Source organism: Oncorhynchus clarkii, chromosome 10 (assembly GCF_045791955.1).
Source record: "Oncorhynchus clarkii lewisi isolate Uvic-CL-2024 chromosome 10, UVic_Ocla_1.0, whole genome shotgun sequence".
NCBI classification, from domain to species: domain Eukaryota; kingdom Metazoa; phylum Chordata; class Actinopteri; order Salmoniformes; family Salmonidae; genus Oncorhynchus; species Oncorhynchus clarkii.
In genome coordinates this window covers 2,628,803-2,646,302 of record NC_092156.1, presented here as the reverse complement: position 1 = coordinate 2,646,302, position 17,500 = coordinate 2,628,803, and the positions used below count along the sequence as shown (strand labels likewise).

General features: G+C 52.2%; 1 protein-coding gene across 2 annotated transcripts in view; it reads right to left on the bottom strand.

Annotated features, from left to right (window-relative positions):
• Positions 1 to 13,624, bottom strand: part of LOC139417915 (mothers against decapentaplegic homolog 9-like) — a 33,606-nt gene extending 19,982 nt beyond the window's left edge. For both annotated transcript variants that reach the window (XM_071166907.1, XM_071166906.1), the window contains exons 1-2: positions 13,235 to 13,624; positions 3,510 to 3,725 (exon numbers count right to left, since the gene is read on the bottom strand). In XM_071166907.1, coding sequence (XP_071023008.1) covers positions 3,510 to 3,725; positions 13,235 to 13,430 — 412 coding nt within the window. In that variant the 5' untranslated portion in view covers positions 13,431 to 13,624. The remainder of the gene's footprint in view (positions 1 to 3,509; positions 3,726 to 13,234) is intronic.
• Between the last annotated feature and the right edge of the window lie 3,876 nt (positions 13,625 to 17,500).

Sequence of the window (17,500 nt, the reverse complement as noted above, 5' to 3'; positions counted from 1 at the left end):
TGTACCTGTCTGTAGAGGTTACTATAGTTACATACCTGGTGTCTGTAGTGGTTAGTATAGTTACATACCTGGTGTCTGTAGTGGTTACTATAGTTACATACCTGGTGTCTGTAGGGGTTACTATAGTTATATACCTGGTGTCTGTAGTGGTTACTATAGTTACATACCTGGTGTCTGTAGTGGTTACTATAGTTACATACCTGGTGTCTGTAGGGGTCACTATAGTTACATACCTGGTGTCTGTAGTGGTTACTATAGTTACATACCTGGTGTATGTAGGGGTTAATATATATTCATACCTGGTGTCTGTAGGGGTTACTATAGTTACATACCTGGTGTCTGTAGTGGTTACTATAGTTATATACCTGGTGTCTGTAGGGGTTACTATAGTAACATACCTGGTGTATGTAGGGGTTAATATATCTTCATACCTGGTGTCTGTAGGGGTTACTATAGTTACATACCTGGTGTCTGTAGTGGTTACTATAGTTACATACCTGGTGTCTGTAGTGGTTACTATAGTTACATACCTGGTGTCTGTAGGGGTTAATATATCTTCATACCTGGTGTCTGTAGGGGTTACTATAGTTACATACCTGGTGTCTGTAGGGGTTACTATAGTTACATACCTGGTGTCTGTAGGGGTTACTATAGTTACATACCTGGTGTCTGTAGGGGTTACTATAGTTACATACCTGGTGTCTGTAGGGGTTACTATAGTTACATACCTTGTGTCTGTAGGGGTTACTATAGTTACATACCTGGTGTCTGTAGGGGTTACTATAGTTACATACCTGGTGTCTGTAGGGGTTACTATATCTTCATACCTGGTGTCTGTAGGGGTTACTATAGTTACATACCTGGTGTCTGTACCTGTCTGTAGTGGTTACTATAGTTACATACCTGGTGTCTGTAGTGGTTACTATAGTTACATACCTGGTGTCTGTAGGGGTTACTATAGTTACATACCTGGTGTCTGTAGGGGTTAATATATCTTCATACCTGGTGTCTGTAGGGGTTACTATAGTTACATACCTGGTGTCTGTAGGGGTTACTATAGTTACATACCTGGTGTCTGTAGGGGTTACTATAGTTACATACCTGGTGTCTGTAGGGGTTACTATAGTTACATACCTGGTGTCTGTAGGGGTTACTATAGTTACATACCTGGTGTCTGTAGGGGTTACTATAGTTACATACCTGGTGTCTGTAGGGGTTACTATAGTTACATACCTGGTGTCTGTAGGGGTTACTATAGTTACATACCTGGTGCCTGTACCTCTCTGTACCTACTTGTCTGTAGGGGTTACTATAGTTACATACCTGGTGTCTGTAGGGGTTACTATAGTTACATACCTGGTGTCTGTACCTGTCTGTAGGGGTTAATATAGTTACATACCTGGTGTCTGTAGTGGTTACTATAGTTACATACCTGGTGTCTGTAGGGGTTACTATAGTTACATACCTGGTGTCTGTACATGTCTGTAGGGGTTACTATAGTTACATACCTGGTGTCTGTAGGGGTTACTACAGTTACATACCTGGTGTCTGTAGGGGTTATGATAGTTACATACCTGGTGTCTGTAGGGGTTACTATAGTTACATACCTGGTGTCTGTACCTGTCTGTAGGGGTTACTATAGTTACATACCTGGTGTCTGTAGGGGTTACTATAGTTACATACCTGGTGTCTGTAGGGGTTACTATAGTTACATACCTGGTGTCTGTAGTGGTTACTATAGTTACATACCTGGTGTCTGTAGTGGTTACTATAGTTACATACCTGGTGTCTGTAGTGGTTACTATAGTTACATACCTGGTGTCTGTAGTGGTTACTATAGTTACATTCCTGGTGTCTGTACCTGTCTGTAGAGGTTACTATAGTTACATACCTGGTGTCTGTAGTGGTTACTATAGTTACATACCTGGTGTCTGTAGGGGTTACTATAGTTACATACCTGGTGTCTGTACCTGTCTGTAGAGGTTACTATAGTTACATACCTGGTGTCTGTAGTGGTTAGTATAGTTACATACCTGGTGTCTGTAGTGGTTACTATAGTTACATACCTGGTGTCTGTAGGGGTTACTATAGTTATATACCTGGTGTCTGTAGTGGTTACTATAGTTACATACCTGGTGTCTGTAGTGGTTACTATAGTTACATACCTGGTGTCTGTAGGGGTCACTATAGTTACATACCTGGTGTCTGTAGTGGTTACTATAGTTACATACCTGGTGTATGTAGGGGTTAATATATATTCATACCTGGTGTCTGTAGGGGTTACTATAGTTACATACCTGGTGTCTGTAGTGGTTACTATAGTTATATACCTGGTGTCTGTAGGGGTTACTATAGTAACATACCTGGTGTATGTAGGGGTTAATATATCTTCATACCTGGTGTCTGTAGGGGTTACTATAGTTACATACCTGGTGTCTGTAGTGGTTACTATAGTTACATACCTGGTGTCTGTAGTGGTTACTATAGTTACATACCTGGTGTCTGTAGGGGTTAATATATCTTCATACCTGGTGTCTGTAGGGGTTACTATAGTTACATACCTGGTGTCTGTAGGGGTTACTATAGTTACATACCTGGTGTCTGTAGGGGTTACTATAGTTACATACCTGGTGTCTGTAGGGGTTACTATAGTTACATACCTGGTGTCTGTAGGGGTTACTATAGTTACATACCTTGTGTCTGTAGGGGTTACTATAGTTACATACCTGGTGTCTGTAGGGGTTACTATAGTTACATACCTGGAGTCTGTAGGGGTTACTATATCTTCATACCTGGTGTCTGTAGGGGTTACTATAGTTACATACCTGGTGTCTGTACCTGTCTGTAGTGGTTACTATAGTTACATACCTGGTGTCTGTAGTGGTTACTATAGTTACATACCTGGTGTCTGTAGGGGTTACTATAGTTACATACCTGGTGTCTGTAGGGGTTAATATATCTTCATACCTGGTGTCTGTAGGGGTTACTATAGTTACATACCTGGTGTCTGTAGGGGTTACTATAGTTACATACCTGGTGTCTGTAGGGGTTACTATAGTTACATACCTGGTGTCTGTAGGGGTTACTATAGTTACATACCTGGTGTCTGTAGGGGTTACTATAGTTACATACCTGGTGTCTGTAGGGGTTACTATAGTTACATACCTGGTGTCTGTAGGGGTTACTATAGTTACATACCTGGTGTCTGTAGGGGTTACTATATCTTCATACCTGGTGTCTGTAGGGGTTACTATATCTTCATACCTGGTGTCTGTAGGGGTTACTATAGTTACATACCTGGTGTCTGTAGGGGTTAATATAGTTACATACCTGGTGTCTGTAGGGGTTACTATAGTTACATACCTGGTGTCTGTAGGGGTTACTATAGTTATATACGTGGTGTCTGTCTGTACCTGTCTGAAGGGGTTACTATAGTTACATACCTGGTGTCTGTAGGGGTTACTATAGTTACATACCTGGTGTCTGTAGGGGTTACTATAGTTACATACCTGGTGTCTCTACCCGTCTGTAGTGGTAGGGGTTGATACAGATGTCTTTCTGTTTGGATCCGAAGGCGAATTGGCAGCACTCCAAGGCCTTGAGTTCATGATGAGACTGTAGGTCAGGCCACCTCCACACTCTGCAGTAGATGACGTGGGGGAGACCTTTACGATGGGATACCTGGAGACGACCGTCCAGAGACCGAGGGATCGTCACACACTTACCTGGTGGAAGAGGTAGAGAGGGGTTCAGAGACACATAGAGGAGATGGAGGAGGTAGAGAGGGGGTCAGAGCCACATAGAGGAGATGGAGGAGGTAGAGTGGGGGTCAGATACACATAGAGGAGATGGAGGAGGTAGAGAGGGGGTCAGAGACACAGAGAAGATGGAGGAGGTAGAGAGGGGGTCAGATACACATAGAGGAGTTGGAGGAGGTAGAGAGGGGGTCAGAGACACATAGAGGAGGAAGAAGAGGTAGAGAGGGAGGTTAGAGACACATAGAGGAGGAAGAAGAGGTACCACACCACACACACCACACACCCCACAAACCACACCACACACACACCACACCCACACACTACACCATACACCCCACACCACCCCACACACCCCCCACCATACCACACACACCACTCACACACACAAACAAACCACACACACACACCACACACCATACCACACACACCACACACACAAACCACACGACACACCATACACACACACAAACCACACCACACCACACACACCACACACAAACCACACACACCACACACAAACCACACACACCACACCACACACAGACCACACATACCACACACACCACCACACCACACAGCACACACACCACACACACCACCCCACACACCACACCCACCCCACACCATACACACACCACACCCCACCACACACACCACACCACACCCCACACACCACCACACCCCACACACACACATACACCACACACACCACACACCCCACAAACCACACCACACTACACACACACACACACACACACCACACACCACCCCATACCACACACACCACACACACACACCACACCATACCACACACACCACACACACAAACCACACCACACACCACACCACACATACACCACACCACACACACCCCACACCACACACCCCGCAAACCACACCACACACACACAAACCACACCACACCCACCCCACACCACACCCACCACCACACACACCCCACAGCACCCCACACACCACACCCCACACACACCCCACACCATACACACTCCAAACCACACACACACAGTCCCTCACTGGGTTTTCCGGGGCAACTGAGAGCCACACCACACAAACCACACCACACAACACCACACATACACACACACCACACACACCACACACACACAGTCCCTCACTGGGTTTTCCGGGGCAACTGAGAGCCACACCACACAACACCACACATACACACACACCACACACACCACACCACACAGTCCCTCACTGGGTTTTCCGGGGCAACTGAGAGCCACACCACACACACCACACCACACAGTCCCTCACTGGGTTTTCCGGGGCAACTGAGAGCCACACCACACAAACCACACCACACACACACAGTCCCTCACTGGGTTTTCCGGGGCAACTGAGAGCCACACCACACAAACCACACCACACACACACAGTCCCTCACTGGGTTTTCCGGGGCAACTGAGAGCCACACCACACAGTCCCTCACTGGGTTTTCCGGGGCAACTGAGAGCCACACCACACACCACACACACAGTCCCTCACTGGGTTTTCCGGGGCAACTGAGAGCCACACCACACAACACCACACATACACACACACCACACACACCACACCACACAGTCCCTCACTGGGTTTTCCGGGGCAACTGAGAGCCACACCACACACACCACACCACACAGTCCCTCACTGGGTTTTCCGGGGCAACTGAGAGCCACACCACACACACCACACACACACAGTCCCTCACTGGGTTTTCCGGGGCAACTGAGAGCCACACCACACACACCACACACACACAGTCCCTCACTGGGTTTTCCGGGGCAACTGAGAGCCACACCACACAACACCACACATACACACACACCACACACACCACACACACACAGTCCCTCACTGGGTTTTCCGGGGCAACTGAGAGCCACACCACACAACACCACACATACACACACACCACACACACCACACCACACAGTCCCTCACTGGGTTTTCCGGGGCAACTGAGAGCCACACCACACACACCACACCACACAGTCCCTCACTGGGTTTTCCGGGGCAACTGAGAGCCACACCACACAAACCACACCACACACACACAGTCCCTCACTGGGTTTTCCGGGGCAACTGAGAGCCACACCACACAAACCACACCACACACACACAGTCCCTCACTGGGTTTTCCGGGGCAACTGAGAGCCACACCACACAGTCCCTCACTGGGTTTTCCGGGGCAACTGAGAGCCACACCACACACCACACACACAGTCCCTCACTGGGTTTTCCGGGGCAACTGAGAGCCACACCACACAACACCACACATACACACACACCACACACACCACACCACACAGTCCCTCACTGGGTTTTCCGGGGCAACTGAGAGCCACACCACACACACCACACCACACAGTCCCTCACTGGGTTTTCCGGGGCAACTGAGAGCCACACCACACACACCACACCACACAGTCCCTCACTGGGTTTTCCGGGGCAACTGAGAGCCACACCACACACACCACACCACACAGTCCCTCACTGGGTTTTCCGGGGCAACTGAGAGCCACACCACACACACCACACACACACAGTCCCTCACTGGGTTTTCCGGGGCAACTGAGAGCCACACCACACACACCACACACACACAGTCCCTCACTGGGTTTTCCGGGGCAACTGAGAGCCACACCACACACACCACACACACACAGTCCCTCACTGGGTTTTCCGGGGCAACTGAGAGCCACACCACACAACACCACACATACACACACACCACACACACCACACCACACAGTCCCTCACTGGGTTTTCCGGGGCAACTGAGAGCCACACCACACACACCACACACACACAGTCCCTCACTGGGTTTTCCGGGGCAACTGAGAGCCACACCACACCCCACCACACCCCCACACCACACACACAGTCCCTCACTGGGTTTTCCGGGGCAACTGAGAGCCACACCACACAACACCACACATACACACACACCACACACACCACACCACACAGTCCCTCACTGGGTTTTCCGGGGCAACTGAGAGCCACACCACACCCCACCACACCCCCACACCACACACACAGTCCCTCACTGGGTTTTCCGGGGCAACTGAGAGCCACACCACACAACACCACACATACACACACACCACACACACCACACCACACAGTCCCTCACTGGGTTTTCCGGGGCAACTGAGAGCCACACCACACAACACCACACATACACACACACCACACACACCACACCACACAGTCCCTCACTGGGTTTTCCGGGGCAACTGAGAGCCACACCACACACACACAGTCCCTCACTGGGTTTTCCGGGGCAACTGAGAGCCACACCACACACACCACACACCACACAGTCCCTCACTGGGTTTTCCGGGGCAACTGAGAGCCACACCACACACACCACACCACACAGTCCCTCACTGGGTTTTCCGGGGCAACTGAGAGCCACACCACACACACCACACACACACAGTCCCTCACTGGGTTTTCCGGGGCAACTGAGAGCCACACCACACCCCACCACACCCCCACACCACACACACAGTCCCTCACTGGGTTTTCCGGGGCAACTGAGAGCCACACCACACAACACCACACATACACACACACCACACACACCACACCACACAGTCCCTCACTGGGTTTTCCGGGGCAACTGAGAGCCACACCACACCCCACCACACCCCCACACCACACACACAGTCCCTCACTGGGTTTTCCGGGGCAACTGAGAGCCACACCACACAACACCACACATACACACACACCACACACACCACACCACACAGTCCCTCACTGGGTTTTCCGGGGCAACTGAGAGCCACACCACACAACACCACACATACACACACACCACACACACCACACCACACAGTCCCTCACTGGGTTTTCCGGGGCAACTGAGAGCCACACCACACACACCACACACCACACAGTCCCTCACTGGGTTTTCCGGGGCAACTGAGAGCCACACCACACACACCACACACACACAGTCCCTCACTGGGTTTTCCGGGGCAACTGAGAGCCACACCACACACACCACACACACAGTCCCTCACTGGGTTTTCCGGGGCAACTGAGAGCCACACCACACACACCACACACCACACAGTCCCTCACTGGGTTTTCCGGGGCAACTGAGAGCCACACCACACACACCACACACACACAGTCCCTCACTGGGTTTTCCGGGGCAACTGAGAGCCACACCACACACACCACACACACAGTCCCTCACTGGGTTTTCCGGGGCAACTGAGAGCCACACCACACAGTCCCTCACTGGGTTTTCCGGGGCAACTGAGAGCCACACCACACACACCACACCACACAGTCCCTCACTGGGTTTTCCGGGGCAACTGAGAGCCACACCACACACACAGTCCCTCACTGGGTTTTCCGGGGCAACTGAGAGCCACACCACACCACACAGTCCCTCACTGGGTTTTCCGGGGCAACTGAGAGCCACACCACACACACCACACACACACAGTCCCTCACTGGGTTTTCCGGGGCAACTGAGAGCCACACCACACAGTCCCTCACTGGGTTTTCCGGGGCAACTGAGAGCCACACCACACAGTCCCTCACTGGGTTTTCCGGGGCAACTGAGAGCCACACCACACACACACAGTCCCTCACTGGGTTTTCCGGGGCAACTGAGAGCCACACCACACCACACCACACCCCCACACCACACACACAGTCCCTCACTGGGTTTTCCGGGGCAACTGAGAGCCACACCACACCACACCACACCCCCACACAACACCACACAGCCCCTCACTGGGTTTTCCGGGGCAACTGAGAGCCACACCACACCACACAGCCCCTCACTGGGTTTTCCGGGGCAACTGAGAGCCACACCACACCCCACCACACCCCCACACCACACACACAGTCCCTCACTGGGTTTTCCGGGGCAACTGAGAGCCACACCACACAACACCACACATACACACACACCACACACACCACACCACACAGTCCCTCACTGGGTTTTCCGGGGCAACTGAGAGCCACACCACACAACACCACACATACACACACACCACACACACCACACCACACAGTCCCTCACTGGGTTTTCCTGGGGCAACTGAGAGCCACACCACACACACACACACACACAGTCCCTCACTGGGTTTTCCGGGGCAACTGAGAGCCACACCACACACACCACACACCACACAGTCCCTCACTGGGTTTTCCGGGGCAACTGAGAGCCACACCACACACACCACACACACACACTGGGTTTTCCCTCACTGGGTTTTCCGGGGCAACTGAGAGCCACACCACACACACCACACACACACAGTCCCTCACTGGGTTTTCCGGGGCAACTGAGAGCCACACCACACCCCACCACACCCCCACACCACACACACAGTCCCTCACTGGGTTTTCCGGGGCAACTGAGAGCCACACCACACAACACCACACATACACACACACCACACACACCACACCACACAGTCCCTCACTGGGTTTTCCGGGGCAACTGAGAGCCACACCACACCCCACCACACCCCCACACCACACACACAGTCCCTCACTGGGTTTTCCGGGGCAACTGAGAGCCACACCACACAACACCACACATACACACACACCACACACACCACACCACACAGTCCCTCACTGGGTTTTCCGGGGCAACTGAGAGCCACACCACACACACCACACACCACACAGTCCCTCACTGGGTTTTCCGGGTCAACTGAGAGCCACACCACACACACACACCACACACACACAGTCCCTCACTGGGTTTTCCGGGGCAACTGAGAGCCACACCACACACACCACACACACAGTCCCTCACTGGGTTTTCCGGGGCAACTGAGAGCCACACCACACACACCACACACCACACTGTCCCTCACTGGGTTTTCCGGGGCAACTGAGAGCCACACCACACACACCACACACACACAGTCCCTCACTGGGTTTTCCGGGGCAACTGAGAGCCACACCACACACACACCACACACACAGTCCCTCACTGGGTTTTCCGGGGCAACTGAGAGCCACACCACACAGTCCCTCACTGGGTTTTCCGGGGCAACTGAGAGCCACACCACACACACCACACCACACACACCCCACACCACACACCCCGCAAACCACACCACACACACACAAACCACACCACACCCACCCCACACCACACCCACCACCACACACACCCCACAGCACCCCACACACCACACCCCACACACACCCCACACCATACACACTCCAAACCACACACACACAGTCCCTCACTGGGTTTTCCGGGGCAACTGAGAGCCACACCACACAAACCACACCACACAACACCACACATTTTCACACACACCACACACACCACACACACACAGTCCCTCACTGGGTTTTCCGGGGCAACTGAGAGCCACACCACACAACACCACACATACACACACACCACACACACCACACCACACAGTCCCTCACTGGGTTTTCCGGGGCAACTGAGAGCCACACCACACAACACCACACATACACACACACCACACACACCACACCACACAGTCCCTCACTGGGTTTTCCGGGGCAACTGAGAGCCACACCACACAACACCACACATACACACACACCACACACACCACACCACACAGTCCCTCACTGGGTTTTCCGGGGCAACTGAGAGCCACACCACACAACACCACACATACACACACACCACACACACCACACCACACAGTCCCTCACTGGGTTTTCCGGGGCAACTGAGAGCCACACCACACACACCACACCACACAGTCCCTCACTGGGTTTTCCGGGGCAACTGAGAGCCACACCACACACACCACACACACACAGTCCCTCACTGGGTTTTCCGGGGCAACTGAGAGCCACACCACACCCCACCACACCCCACCACACAACACCACACACACAGCCCCTCACTGGGTTTTCCGGGGCAACTGAGAGCCACACCACACCACACAGTCCCTCACTGGGTTTTCCGGGGCAACTGAGAGCCACACCACACACACCACACCACACAGTCCCTCACTGGGTTTTCCGGGGCAACTGAGAGCCACACCACACCACACAGTCCCTCACTGGGTTTTCCGGGGCAACTGAGAGCCACACCACACACACCACACCACACAGTCCCTCACTGGGTTTTCCGGGGCAACTGAGAGCCACACAACACCACACCACACCACACAGTCCCTCACTGGGTTTTCCGGGGCAACTGAGAGCCACACCACACAACACCACACATACACACACACCACACACACCACACCACACAGTCCCTCACTGGGTTTTCCGGGGCAACTGAGAGCCACACCACACAACACCACACATACACACACACCACACACACCACACCACACAGTCCCTCACTGGGTTTTCCGGGGCAACTGAGAGCCACACCACACAACACCACACAGTCCCTCACACACACACCACACACACCACACCACACAGTCCCTCACTGGGTTTTCCGGGGCAACTGAGAGCCACACCACACAACACCACACATACACACACACCACACACACCACACCACACAGTCCCTCACTGGGTTTTCCGGGGCAACTGAGAGCCACACCACACACACCACACCACACAGTCCCTCACTGGGTTTTCCGGGGCAACTGAGAGCCACACCACACACACCACACACACACAGTCCCTCACTGGGTTTTCCGGGGCAACTGAGAGCCACACCACACCCCACCACACCCCACCACACAACACCACACACACAGCCCCTCACTGGGTTTTCCGGGGCAACTGAGAGCCACACCACACCACACAGTCCCTCACTGGGTTTTCCGGGGCAACTGAGAGCCACACCACACACACCACACCACACAGTCCCTCACTGGGTTTTCCGGGGCAACTGAGAGCCACACCACACCACACAGTCCCTCACTGGGTTTTCCGGGGCAACTGAGAGCCACACCACACACACCACACCACACAGTCCCTCACTGGGTTTTCCGGGGCAACTGAGAGCCACACCACACACACCACACACACAGTCCCTCACTGGGTTTTCCGGGGCAACTGAGAGCCACACCACACACACACACACACAGTCCCTCACTGGGTTTTCCGGGGCAACTGAGAGCCACACCACACACACCACACACACAGTCCCTCACTGGGTTTTCCGGGGCAACTGAGAGCCACACCACACACACCACACACACACAGTCCCTCACTGGGTTTTCCGGGGCAACTGAGAGCCACACCACACACACCACACCACACAGCCCCTCACTGGGTTTTCCGGGGCAACTGAGAGCCACACCACACACACCACACCACACAGCCCCTCACTGGGTTTTCCGGGGCAACTGAGAGCCACACCACACAGTCCCTCACTGGGTTTTCCGGGGCAACTGAGAGCCACACCACACAGTCCCTCACTGGGTTTTCCGGGGCAACTGAGAGCCACACCACACAGTCCCTCACTGGGTTTTCCGGGGCAACTGAGAGCCACACCACACAGCCCCTCACTGGGTTTTCCGGGGCAACTGAGAGCCACACCACACACACCACACCACACAGCCCCTCACTGGGTTTTCCGGGGCAACTGAGAGCCACACCACACAGTCCCTCACTGGGTTTTCCGGGGCAACTGAGAGCCACACCACACAGTCCCTCACTGGGTTTTCCGGGGCAACTGAGAGCCACACCACACAGTCCCTCACTGGGTTTTCCGGGGCAACTGAGAGCCACACCACACAGTCCCTCACTGGGTTTTCCGGGGCAACTGAGAGCCACACCACACAGTCCCTCACTGGGTTTTCCGGGGCAACTGAGAGCCACACCACACAGTCCCTCACTGGGTTTTCCGGGGCAACTGAGAGCCACACCACACAGTCCCTCACTGGGTTTTCCGGGGCAACTGAGAGCCACACCACACAGTCCCTCACTGGGTTTTCCGGGGCAACTGAGAGCCACACCACACAGTCCCTCACTGGGTTTTCCGGGGCAACTGAGAGCCACACCACACCACACCACACAGCCCCTCACTGGGTTTTCCGGGGCAACTGAGAGCCACACCACACCACACCACACAGCCCCTCACTGGGTTTTCCGGGGCAACTGAGAGCCACACCACACACACCACACAGTCCCTCACTGGGTTTTCCGGGGCAACTGAGAGCCACACCACACAGCCCCTCACTGGGTTTTCCGGGGCAACTGAGAGCCACACCACACACACCACACAGTCCCTCACTGGGTTTTCCGGGGCAACTGAGAGCCACACCACACAGCCCCTCACTGGGTTTTCCGGGGCAACTGAGAGCCACACCACACACACCACACACACACAGTCCCTCACTGGGTTTTCCGGGGCAACTGAGAGCCACACCACACACACCACACACACACAGTCCCTCACTGGGTTTTCCGGGGCAACTGAGAGCCACACCACACACACCACACACACACAGTCCCTCACTGGGTTTTCCGGGGCAACTGAGAGCCACACCACACACACAGTCCCTCACTGGGTTTTCCGGGGCAACTGAGAGCTCTCTCCAGCTCCTCCATCGCTCCTTTCTTCTTCTTTACTTTCTTCACCAGGGAGTCCACAGCCTTCTCCGCCCACTTCTCCTCTTCATCGCCCTGTTTCCATCCCAGCAGCCTCTTCACCGCTGGACTGGTGAAGGAGAAGAGGGACGTAATGGAGGTGGACGAGTGCATAATGGATTGAGGGAATGGGATGGACGGAGGTGAGAGAGGGGGGAAGAAGGGGATAGTGGGAATGGGATGGATGGAGGTGAGAGAGGGGGGAAGAAGGGGATAGAGGGAATGGAATGGACGGAGGTGAGAGACGGGGGAAGAAGGGGATAGAGGGAATGGGATGGACGGAGGTGAGAGAGGGGGGAAGAAGGGGATAGAGGGAATGGAATGGATGGAGGTGAGAGAGGGGGGAAGAAGGCGGATAGAGGGAATGGGATGGACGGAGGTGAGAGAGGGGGGAGAAGGGGATGGAGGGAATGGGATGGATTAACTTCCACGCAGGTAGAGGAGTGAGGGAAGTTCGGGTTCTTTGGTTCCGTTTGTGCTTCCCAAAGAGAAAAGGAGTAGGGAGGAACGTCTGGAACGGAGGTGGGAATGTTGGAACGCTGCCACCATCCCAAATATCTTATTTTTCTTCTCTCTCTCTCTCTCTCTCTCTCTCTCTGTTTATTCTTCTCTCTCTTTCAGTTTCTTCTCTCTCTCAATTCAATTCAATTCAATTCAATTCAAGGGCTTTATCTCTCTCTCTCCTTCTTTCTGTCTGTCTCCTGGTCTGGTCAGAATGGTATCCTCCTGTAAATGAATGTTATTCCTCACACAGTCAGAAGTCCCGGTCGGGTTTCAGACATCTAGCCAGAGAAGAGAGGGACAGAGTTAGGTGCTAATTTGACACACATACAAGATTGATTTTGTTAGGAGAAAATTAGGGCTGGGATAATGAATCAAGTCTATGGGGGCTGTAGGGATTATATATCAAATCAGTCATCAAGTCTATGGGGACTGTAGGGATTATATATCAGATCAGTCATCAAGTCTATGGGGACTGTAGGGATTATATATCAGATCAGTCATCAAGTCTATGGGGACTGTAGGGATTATATATCAGATCAGTCATCAAGTCTATGGGGACTGTAGGGATTATATATCAGATCAGTCATCAAGTCTATGGGGACTGTAGGGATTATATATCAGATCAGTCATCAAGTCTATGGGGACTGTAGGGATTATATATCAGATCAGTCATCAAGTCTATGGGGACTGTAGGGATTATATATCAGATCAGTCATCAAGTCTATGGGGACTGTAGGGATTATATATCAGATCAGTCATCAAGTCTATGGGGACTGTGGGGATTATATTTCAAATCAGTCAAATGGATCAATACAGTCAATTTTATATCAGCAGTTGGTTTACAGTAACCCAACCTATATTCCTCTTTCTTTCCCAGGACGCCCTCTTTCTCTCTCTCCCCCCTCCCCCCCCCTCCCCCTCTCCCCTCTTTATTCCATTGTCAAACAGTCTAATGTAGCCAACACATAGTTGTCCAGTAGTTAGGTAGTTTATGTGGTCTGGTAAAAGGGAGTATTGTGGCTTCTTCCTCAGAACCCCTGGTTACTGTCGCTCCTCCTCAGAACCCCTGGTTCCTGTCGTTCCTCCTCAGAACCCCTGGTTCCTGTCGTTCCTCCTCAGAACCCCGGGTTACTGTCGTTCCTCCTCAGAACCCCTAGTTACTGTCGTTCCTCCTCAGAACCCCCGGTTCCTGTCGTTCCTCCTCAGAACCCCCGGTTCCTGTCGTTCCTCCTCAGAACCCCTGGTTCCTGTCGTTCCTCCTCAGAACCCCTGGTTACTGTTGTTCCTGCTCAGAACCCCTGGTTCCTGTCGTTCCTCTTCAGAACCCCTGGCTGCTGTCGTTCCTCAGAACCCCTGGTTACTGTCGTTCCTCAGAACCCATGGTTACTGTCGTTCCTCCTCAGAACCCCTGGTTCCTGTCGTTCCTCCTCAGAACCCCTGGTTCCTGTCGTTCCTCCTCAGAACCCCTGGTTCCTGTCGTTCCTCCTCAGAACCCCTGGTTCCTGTCGTTCCTCCTCAGAACCCCTGGTTCCTGTCGTTCCTCCTCAGAACCCCTGGTTCCTGTCGTTCCTCCTCAGAACCCCTGGTTCCTGTCGTTCCTCCTCAGAACCCCTGGTTCCTGTCGTTCCTCCTCAGAACCCCTGGTTGCTGTCGTTCCTCAGAACCCCTGGTTACTGTCGTTCCTCAGAACCCATGGTTACTGTCGTTCCTCCTCAGAACCCCTGGTTACTGTCGTTCCTCCTCAGAACCCCTGGTTCCTGTCGTTCCTCAGAACCCCTGGTTACTGTCGTTCCTCCTAAGAAACCCTGGTTCCTGTCGTTCCTCAGAACCCCTGGTTACTGTCGTTCCTCAGACCCCCTGGTTCCTGTTGTTCCTCCTCAGAACCCCTGGTTACTGTTGTTCCTTCTCAGAACCCCTGGTTACTGTTGTTCCTCCTCAGAACCCCTGGTTCCTGTTGTTCTTCCTGAAAACCCCTGGTTACTATTGTTCCTCCTGAAAACCCCTGGTTACTATTGTTCCTCCTCAGAACCCCTGGTTCCCGTTGTTCCTCCTCAGTACCCCTGGTTTCTGTTGTTCCTTCTCAGAACCCCTGGTTACTGTCATCCTCCTCAAAACCCCTGGTTACTGTTGTTCCTCCTCAAAACCCCTGGTTACTATTGTTCCTCCTCAGAACCCCTGGTTCCTGTTGTTCCTCCTCAGAACCCCTGGTTCCTGTTGATCCTCCTCAGAACCCCTGGTTCCTGTTGTTCCTCCTCAGAACCTCTGGTTCCTGTTGTTCCTCCTCAGAACCCCTGGTTACTATTGTTCCTCCTGAAAACCTCTGGTTCCTGTTGTTCCTCCTCAGAACCCCTGGTTCCTGTTGTTCCTCCTCAGAACCCCTGGTTACTATTGTTCCTCCTGAAAACCTCTGGTTCCTGTTGCTACTCCTAAGAACCTCTGGTTTCTGTTGTTCCTCAGAACCCCTGGTTACTGTTGTTCATGATCTGTAGCTCTTCATGTTTGAACCTCTTGGACTGGCATGACAAACCGGATATTATATTGATCTTATTATGTTATATCTGCATTATAATCTATAGTACATAGAATATAGGCAACATAAAAAAGGCCCAACATCTGGGAGTTGAATGCACCATATTGACATGCGGGGAGCAAACTCACTATAATTCAGCATGCAAGTGAGTTTCATTCTGTGACTGTGCGCAGATGGGAAAACAGGACAGAGTGAGAACTGAGCAAGCCTTTTTTTCAGCCCGTCGCCGGTCATTTAAAAACCTACTATCATTGACAGTGGAAGTAAACAACCATGAAAGAGAGAGCGTCATCATACTCCGCGGTATTTAGCCTAGATGTCAGTTGGAAAAATGTGCCTATAACAGCGTAGGTTACTAGGTTTGTATTTTGGCAGCTGCGGCGCCAACACTATAAGCTGCACTTGAATGCGGTAGGACGGCACCAGCGCGTCTGTTCCCGCTCTGCCTGTCTTGACTCCTTTATGAAACTGGCGTCACTCCGTCTACAGGCTCAATTAGGCTGAATTACCTAATGCTTTATCACCAGAACACCCCCCCCCCCTCCCTGAATATAAACACACCAGTTTATTTTTACTACGAGGAAGTCGTTTTTCTGTACATGATGGTGAGTTCCCGTCCTCGACCTCTACACACCTACATACTAAGAGAGCGGCAAGGTAAACAACACTGTCACACAAACACACTGCTTTCCGCCTAGTGGTGGTTTTACTAGGGGCTAGGGCTTTACATAGCACTCTATCTGGTTTACATATCAGCATCACAATCTCTTCTGCTATTTCACAATACTGTTTCCCACTACAGTCAACCACGCTTTCAAATGGCTGCAATGACTTCTGATTAACACGTAACACCCTGGCCTATTAAATATAAAGGCTGAGCTCATAAGGCCTATAACATCCAATACAAATTAAGTGAATCAGAATCTGAAAATCCTTCTCATGTTTACCTCGTTGATATGTTTGACCTACAATCCCCAAAACAACATGTATTTAACATGCGCATGTCTGTTTGTAATCAAACAACACTTGAGGATCCACAAATTAAAGTTAGTTTTATCCCCTCAAAACACATAATATTCTGTCTCTTACCTCTGCAATGGGATGTCCATTCAATATGCCCTGCATGGTTGTTGTGGTTGAGGGATGATCC